The 8264-nt window shown below is 44.8% G+C and overlaps 2 protein-coding genes, 1 long non-coding RNA gene and 1 other non-coding gene across 16 annotated transcripts in view; 3 read left to right on the top strand and 1 right to left on the bottom strand.

Moving 5' to 3' along the window:
• Window positions 1-1007: 1007 nt before the first annotated feature.
• Window positions 1008-3344, top strand: LOC139074092 (uncharacterized). The gene is made up of 3 exons (XR_011523476.1): window positions 1008-1423; window positions 2938-3136; window positions 3235-3344. It is a non-coding gene; the product is annotated as an uncharacterized lncRNA (long non-coding RNA).
• Window positions 3014-3110, top strand: LOC139074263 (Z30 small nucleolar RNA). The gene has a single exon (XR_011523799.1). It is a non-coding gene; the product is annotated as a Z30 small nucleolar RNA (small nucleolar RNA).
• Window positions 3345-3686: 342 nt separating the features above from the next.
• On the bottom strand, window positions 3687-7595 carry PEX12 (peroxisomal biogenesis factor 12). The gene is made up of 3 exons (XM_008525581.2): window positions 6853-7595; window positions 5979-6532; window positions 3687-4960 (listed from the first exon to the last, which is right to left on the bottom strand). Exons 1-3 carry the CDS (start codon window positions 6976-6978, stop codon window positions 4561-4563), a joined length of 1080 nt encoding a protein of 359 aa, XP_008523803.1. The 5' UTR covers window positions 6979-7595; the 3' UTR covers window positions 3687-4560.
• Window positions 7438-8264, top strand: part of AP2B1 (adaptor related protein complex 2 subunit beta 1) — a 118779-nt gene continuing 117952 nt past the window's right edge. For 2 of the 13 annotated variants that reach the window (XM_070562496.1, XM_070562489.1), the window contains exons 1-2: window positions 7607-7700; window positions 8051-8219. The gene's annotated coding sequence lies outside the window, so the exon portion shown is untranslated. Of the gene's footprint in view, window positions 7701-7816; window positions 8220-8264 lie in introns of those variants that run through there. The other 11 variants (XM_070562499.1, XM_070562490.1, XM_070562491.1 and 8 more) reach the window with 11 other exon arrangements.

Raw genomic sequence — 8264 nt, 5'->3', positions numbered from 1 at the left:
CTTTTCCTATTTGTTTTTGATGCTGGAAGACATCTATATTGTTGTTTGCTCCTGGTGTTTCTTTTTTCTTTTTCGAGGAAGATTAGCCCTGAGCTAACATCTGCTGCCAATCCTCCTCTTTTTGCTGAGGAAGGCTGGCTCTGAGCTAACATCCGTGCCCATCTTCCTCTACTTTATACATGGGATGCCTGCCACAGCATGGCTTGATAAGCGGTGCATAGGTCCACAACCGGTGTCCAAACCAGTGAACCCAGGGCTGCTGAAGTGGAACGTGAGCACTTAACCACCGGGCAGGTCCCCTTGTGTTTCTAATTTACTGAATTCTGAGAAACACTACAATGTTTCAACTTTACCTAAATTTGGTAGGCTCCCCCATGCTTTGCCATTTAATTCGGGAGTTATTCTCTCTACCAGAACCTAATTCTCAAATCCCACCCATTTTTTCAAGACCCAGAGCAAATGCCACCTCTCCCAGTCTTTCTCGCTCTCCTTCGCATTTCTTTAATATTTAGCTGTACTTTTCTTGTGGCACTTCTTGCTTATTTACGAAGCAACCGGAAAGCCAATGAGTTCCCCTGGACGGAGAGGGACACATCCATGTGAGTCCACCCCAACCCCCAACCCTCAGGCGGGAATCCGGACCAGCGCAAAAAACAGTGTTGGATCACTGTCTGAATCGATATTTCTTCCCGGAAGCCCAGGGCATAACTGCCTCAGACGGCCTTCTCCAACTGTGAAACGAGCTCAGGGAAAACCACTCCTCACAGCGGTCCCAAAGCCCCACGGCGGGGAATGGAGAGCCAGGAGCTAAACGGTCAGAGCCCAGAAAGCGACTTCCCCATCTCCGAAAATAGAAAGCACCCCGCAAAGCAGCGACGGCAAGCGCGCTTCCACCACCCGGCCCGCCGCACCCCTGACGTCCGCCTCGCCCTCCGATTGGCTGCCCCTCGCACCAGCCCCGCCTCGTGGCCCACGTGAGCCACTGGCCGCCGCGGGATTGGTTGTCCGGCCAGGGCCGCACTGGACTGTGGGGCGCCGCGGCGCAGCGAACCGGAGGCGGTTGGGAGGCGGGAAGTGAGTTTTGTTGGGGAGCCGAAGGCCGAGAGCCAGCTGCCTTCAGCGTCTGCAGGCTGGGGCAAACGTACTGAGAGCTTAGGGCGCAGGAGTTTTAGGAGTCCGGAAAGCGGGCTGCGGACTCCTGCATGGATCTTTGGTTTGAGCCCTGGATGTGGCCTTATTCGTGTTTCCCCGCGAGGACGGTTTCTCGCCGTTTTCCCCTCAAGTTGGTGGGGTTTGGACCTTATTAGTTTTAAGGGTCCGCTGTGTGTAAGCATTGGTTGTCCTGCGCAGGGCGCTGTTAGGTAGCTGGGCGAAGGAGGGGTTAGAGATGCGTGAGGTATGGTCCTTACGTGGAATGTTGGAGGTAAGTAGGCTTTACCAATTGTGCTGATGCTTTTATAATCTGGGCGTTTAGGGTTTAGTAGGGAAGGTCGCTCGCTGACTGAATTAGACGGTCATTTATTGAGCCTCCTCTCTGTATCAGGCACCATTCTGAGCGTGCTGGACGCGAAGGCCAGTATGCCACAGTCCTGGTTCTCTAGGAACTCACCGTGATGGGGCTGGTGGGAGAGACAGGGAGGTGGGGGATGTGAATGGATGAGTAACCCGCGTGTGATGCGTGCTCTGATGGGAGTCCGAGGAGGGGATGACTCGGAGTTAGGGACCACTTAACAGAGAAGATGACGTTTGAGTAAGGTTTTAAAACTAAGTGAGCGCTCTCCAGGTTGACAGGGATGAGGCAGGCACTCCGGGTGGAGCAAAGTGTACTGAGGAAGAGACTAGGAAAGCATGCCTGCTGTGTGTGGCTGGAGCACATTTGCAGCTCTGCTTACAAGTTTCATGCTTTTAGATAAAGTTACTTAAATTAAGTTCTCTCAGCCTGTTTCCTCATTTTTAACGTGTAGTTACTTCACCTATAGAGGATCAGGAGAGAGAGAAAAAACAGGCACTTTGTTAGTTTCCCTGTCTCTGTGGAGCTTAGTTGCTGGATGGTGGACACTGAACAAAGACCAACAAGCTGTCAGTTTTCAACTATGGAGTATCAATCTATTGACATTTATAGATGCCTGAAGGAAGCATGTGGTGTGTCCAGAATTATTCAGATATTGACAATACCGGGCTTGAAAGGCTGGAGAGGGTGACTTTGTGATCCTAGTACTTTTCCATGTCAGCCATAGTATACCACCAGGAGGTTTCATTTAGAATAAGTAAAATGCAGTCAGCCTTCTCATTCAGAAGTTGATTATCTGGGTTGTGAATTACCCAGGCTTTGCATTGCTTCCTTTATCTTGCCCATGGCCTGGAGAAAAATGAAATAAAACCTTATATTTAGTTGGTAGTGGAAAAATATAAATCTTGTAATCAGAACTCAGTTCTCTTTCCAGCTCTGCTGTTAATTTGCTGTGGACCTTTGGCAAATCATAGCCTCTCTGGGTCTTGGACTCTTAAGATAGAAAATACTGGTTTAAAAATTTTGTGACTGTACTTTTTATCTTTGTTGGCAGCAGAATTGTAAATCAAATTGTATATTAAATGAACTGGAGTTTACCTTATAAAAGAATTTAGTAGAAAATCTTTTCTAAAGCTTTTGCTTTAGAACAAGACTATAAATCCCTTCATAGACATCCCTGAGATTTTATCATACACGGTGTTTGGGCTCATTTAAAAAAAAACCAAAAACATGTTTTTGAACTGTAAATGCTTCTCCACCCTCCTCTGTATTTCAGAAACAGCCCCCCTCCAAAACAAAACTTGTTCAAGTTTGCAGTTTTGTACGGCACAGTTGCTTAAAGCAAAACATAGTAGAAGATAAAATATGTATTGAAAGCCCATGGTTGAAACTCGTCTAAAAGCAAGACTTTTTTTTTTCTTTCATAGATAAACCTAGTTTTCTTGGATGTGCAAAGAGGGTCTTGGGCTACTGTTACATAATACAAGGACGTGAAATGCAATGATGCGATGATGAGTGAAGTATAGTCTGACCTGGTATTGCCATTGCTTCAGTGTTGGCTTTGACCAGGGGATGATCCCTTAATCTTCTCTCTGAGCTGATTCTGGTTGTGGTTTTTCTACACTGGTATGTTCTAGCCTATTTGGATACTGGTTTTATTATGTATAAGAGTGTTTCTTTGATATTCTTTGGAATTACTGATCCTTTCATGTTTTCCTTCTTAGGTGAAAAACCTGACTTTGATATCTTCCTGGAGGACTACGCTGTTTCAATCCTAAATCTGGTTCAGTTCCCTTACTGACTTATACTATATTAAAAATGTTTGTTTAATTAACTATGGTATTTGCTTTGGTAAGACCTTGAAGTTTAATAAGAATTTTTGCAAATATCCATTATACTCTTCTTATGGTACATAAAAGCATTAATATGAATTTTTCTACATAGGCAACTTAAGTGTTTCTGTAGTATTCCTGATACAAGGTATTTTATACAAGGCTGAATTCTCACTGTTGGGAGTAGAGGACTTTTTTTTTTTTCCAAGTAAGGATTAGCGAAAAAAAGCAAAATGTTTATACAGAAATATCTCAAAAAATCAAAGATGGTCTGACCGAAAAATTTGCTTTAAACACCTCAAGTAATCTTTTAGTTTCCACGTAATCATGACATGTGACAGCTCTTTGCCAAAAACATTTATTCTTGAAATTTACTTAAGTGTTTCATAGAAACTAGTGATAGCCAGAATAATTCATGCCAGTTTAGCAAACGCTTAACAGCAAGTAGAAAGAGTCTATGGAAAGATGCTTTCTTTACATAGTCATAGATCAGTATTTTACTTCATCTCTTCATTGCTTATTAGCTTGGCTTTCACAGTGAAATCTTCAGACTATTCTCTATATACACTTGACCCCTATTTTCCTTTAACCAGTTTCCCAAGAAAGATATGTATGGCTCATAAAGGAATCTTTAAAAGTTGACAGACTATAGCAGATGTTACTTAATTAATGGGTCACAGCCTATGGAAGGAGCCATTGTTTTTTTCAAGTGTTTCTAAGTATTTTTATAAAGAGCAGGTCCACATTTCACATTGTTTGCAAACCGATAAAATCTATTCCTCATAGGCACATAAATGCTTTCTTTTCTAAAGAAAAAGCCTGCTTCCCCTTCACCACCCACTTTCTGAGGTCTAGCATGGGTTTTTCCTGAGAGCATCTATACCTCTTGTCCTTTAAGGAAGGAGATAAGAAAAGCTTCTGTGCTAATTATCCTCTTTTATCCACTTCTTCTACACTGGCCCTCCACATCCCCTGCCACTCCTGATTCTCTTATTCTAGAACAGCTTGGTCAACTCTAAGTAGGGGTCTAGAGAGCAGGCTAAAAGGTTAAGATCAATGGGTATATCCTTTTAAGGAAATCCATATAGTTGTTTAAAGTTCATACAATTATGAATTGAGGCTAAGAAGTATCAAACAATGCTATGTACCATGCTAAAAAACCAGCCCTCTGGCCTTTCAGTGCAATAATTTTGTTGTGAGATAAGATGCTAATCCCATTCAGTTCTCAGGGGAGTACAGTTTAATTAGATGTTGTACTTCTGTTGGATAACCTGTGATAGGACAAGCTTGGTGACTTCTCACGTAATTAAACACACAGCGATAACAAAACACATAGCCAGAGGTGGCAAGAACAGTATCGTTCACCCGGGTTTTACGACACAGTGGGCACACAGTCTTCATTTTGGGTAACAGAGGAGAATCAGAATTGTAGTCTAGGTGTACAGGCGGTGGTGGAGTAGGCAGGGCAGTCAATGATTTGATGGTTTCTTGATTTTCAGATGAGTACCACCACTCAAGAAACTGCAGGAAGAATACACCCACAGAAAGGCCAGTAGAGAGGGATAAGGCAACGCCCCCCACAGCTTTCTTCAACGCTGACTTTATCTTCTCACTAATGCTGTTGGGAGAGTAAAATAAGGAGGCAAAAGGAGAAACTGTTTGTTTACATATAATCACAGAATGACTAATATAAATGCATTTATGCAGTTTTCATCAGAATCATTGGTTCAGTTTGGGGATTGAATAGTTCTTAGCTTGGCAGTGTCTCCTTAAAGATCTGTTCTAAATTATTCCCTCTTTCTGACTTACAGTGTTTTAGGAGTATAGGAGCTAAGCTTTGTTTTTTGTTTTCTTTTTCCTCTCCAAAGCCCCAGTAAATAGTTGTATATTCTAGACGTAAGTCCTTCTAGTTCTTCTGTGTGAGCTGCTGCCACAGCATGGCTGCTGACAGATGAGTGGTGTGATTCCACTCCCAGAAACTGAAGCCAGGCTGCCAAAGCCGAGTGAGCTGAACTTAACCACTAGGCCATCAGGGCTGGCTCTAAGCTTTGTTTTTAATGACTAAGGTTTTCTGTGTTTTGTGTTTTGAGAAAGAAATTAGTGAAACATTGATTATATAAACTTTTTTGTTTGTTTGGTGGAAGACAGTATATCCAGAAAAAAAACTCACTTAAAAAATAACTTAGCAGTATTGAGGAATATATTTGAACTTGCAGGAGAACACAAACACTAAAAGCGGTGTAGCATTGTAGTTAATGCACAGTCTTTAGAATTGTGTTGATCTGGCTTGAGTCTCAGCTCGGCCTCCTAGCTGTGTGGCCTTGCCAAGGTACTTAGCTGTTAGGGCCTAGTTTCCTCAACTGTTAAATGGGGCTACTGCCTTTATTTCTTGCAGTTGTGATGAGGATTGAGATAATGCATGTAAAACACCTGGTGCATAGCAAGTATTCATGAAAATATAGCTAGTACGAGGAGGAAGCTTACCAGGATGGCAGTCCTTGTTCGACGGACACAAGAATTTTTCTATGATTTTATGAACTGCCTCAAAGTGGACTGAGGGAGGTGAATTTCATAAAATGGGGATAAGATTTTAGAATTTAATAAGCAAAGATTTGGGGGAGATGTTAAGGCCTTACCTTCTGGCTGGTTGCTGCATCCTGCTGGCCTCTGCTGGTTTGTGCTCCAGAGACTGTATGTCCTGAAGTGTAAGTCGACCTAGCCGGACTCCAGCCAGACTCAGCAGTGGGGAGTGATGCTGAGCCTTTCCAAGGATGTATCGAAGTTGTTGTACAAGAAACCAGCCTTCCCAGGCCATGTTAACAAATGGGTAAGCTGCCAGAAAGGCTCTGTAAAATCGTTTCCAGCGAGAAGAAGGGGGATGGATAGAATATTCATCCTCTTCTCTCAGGCTAGAAACCAGCTTCTCCAGCTTCACTTTCAGGTAGGGAAGAAGAACCAGGAACATAACTGACTTCCAGAGCTGCTTCTTTGGGAGACCAGCACTGGCCAATCTCTGAAGCTTGTGCGTATCTCCCGTTACAATCCTCTTTAAGCCATAAAAGTTTTCAGAAAATGAGGCACTGGTTTTAGATAGATAATGCTGCTGGAGCAGAAGATCTAGCAGGGTAAAGATTTCATCAAACCACCTCCAAAAGAAGCCATAGTGGGCAGGATTGGATTCTGCAAGAACCTAAAGCAAAATAAATCAATAAATGAAATTCATTCCATTACATTGCTGCTATGCCTTGTATTTATATTTCTTTTTTCCCCTCAATTCTACACTGGATTTAACCAAGTCACTTCTTTTGGGGTCTACCGTAACCTCCCTGAAGTGCTGGGTATTCGGTACAGACCTCTACACATAACAGGGACTCAATAACTGATAAATCATAGGATATGAATTACATGCTAATTGGTTATTTCAAAACGTGTGCTATCAAATAAACTCAAATTATTGGTTTGGTTTTTGCCCAGTCGTCCCTAAAACTTTTCAGAGAATTAATACCTTACCTTGACCACATGCTGAAGAGCAGGTCTCACTGCTGTCATTAAACTGTCTTGTGCTACCACCTCAAAGATGGATGGCTGGTCATCCACCGCAGAAGCAGTTGTGATGTGAGCCCCGTGCTCAGCCATAGTTTCCTGTGTGCACTGGGTTTCACTTTGCCCACAAACTCTCTAAACATGAACTTTCTTCGGGTATTAAATGGGTGCTCAGTCTTAAAAGTAATCTTTCTGCAGGATAACGGAACTCCTCTCTCAATTATGCGGGGGGCGGGGTGGGGGGGACCTCTCCTAGAGGCAGAGGGAGGGGTCTCAAATTTAGCAGGTTAAGAACGCAGTTAAGGCAGACGTGGTGGAAGAGGTGGGAGTGTGGAGGTGACTTGTCAAATGCACCTCACAGGGCAGAGCGTGATTATGGGGGACAGCTATGGGCGAAGGAGAGCTGTCCTCTCGAACTGCACTCCTGGAGGCTGCGGATCAGGGACTCAATCCTGAGGGCTCAAAAGCCAGCCAGCTCTGCGGGCAGAGGTGCCAACGCGGGCCCGTACGAGAGGACCGGCTCCAGCTGTGGGCTGTGAAGTACCCCCGCCCGCCCCGGTCCTTCCGCTCCGACCCCAGGACAGGCGCGAAGGACCCACCAGGCCACGTTTGACGCGGGGCCTCCGCTTTGTGACAGAAGCCGGACCCGGAAATACGAGCGCCGGGCGTGGGGACGGCCGGCGGAGGAGAGGCGCTCTAGCCCCGAATGTGGCCCCGAAACCGGAATTAGAAAACTCTATGACCGCACCAGAACTGCCGCTTCCGCCCCCGCTGACAGTAAAGGCGGCGCTTGGGGCTCGTTTGTTTTGCTTTCCGTAGGTGATTTTGCATCCCATCTTCGGTGGGGAGCTGGCACTTTGAATCTCTCTGTGCAGAGGAGCGGGAGCTCGGCCCCGCTGCCGAGGCCTTTGTTTCCGCGGGCGATCGAGTTAGTGGCAGAGGGACGAAAGGGAATATGCAGATGCGAAGTCTCTCTCCGTGCGGGGCGGGGGCGGTGGTTAATTTATATTCACCTACCTTTCGGGAAGGCTTTGGAGCGACGTAGCTGGAGATGGAAGCCTTAGCATTATTGCTGCCGGTTAGAGAGAAGGATGATTAGAATGCTGTTCCTCAAAACTTGAGACGATTACTTTTCATTCAAGCTGGTAGTTTAACTATCTTCCAGGTTTGGTTACATTCAAGCCTAACTCTAGACACGTGCTGCAGTAGGTGAAAATGGTTCCTACCCTTGTACACGCTGGGATGTATCGCGTTAGCGATATGAATTCAACGCTAAGACGGAGGGATCCTATTGAATTTTAACTAGGATGAACTGGGGAGGCTTGACAGAGAAGGTACTTTTCATTGTTTGCCTACCAAAGTTCATATATTCTTTGAAT

The sequence above is a fragment of the Equus przewalskii genome, chromosome 10 (assembly GCF_037783145.1).
Source record: "Equus przewalskii isolate Varuska chromosome 10, EquPr2, whole genome shotgun sequence".
Classification (NCBI taxonomy): domain Eukaryota; kingdom Metazoa; phylum Chordata; class Mammalia; order Perissodactyla; family Equidae; genus Equus; species Equus przewalskii.
This window is presented reverse-complemented; position numbering and strand designations above follow the sequence as displayed.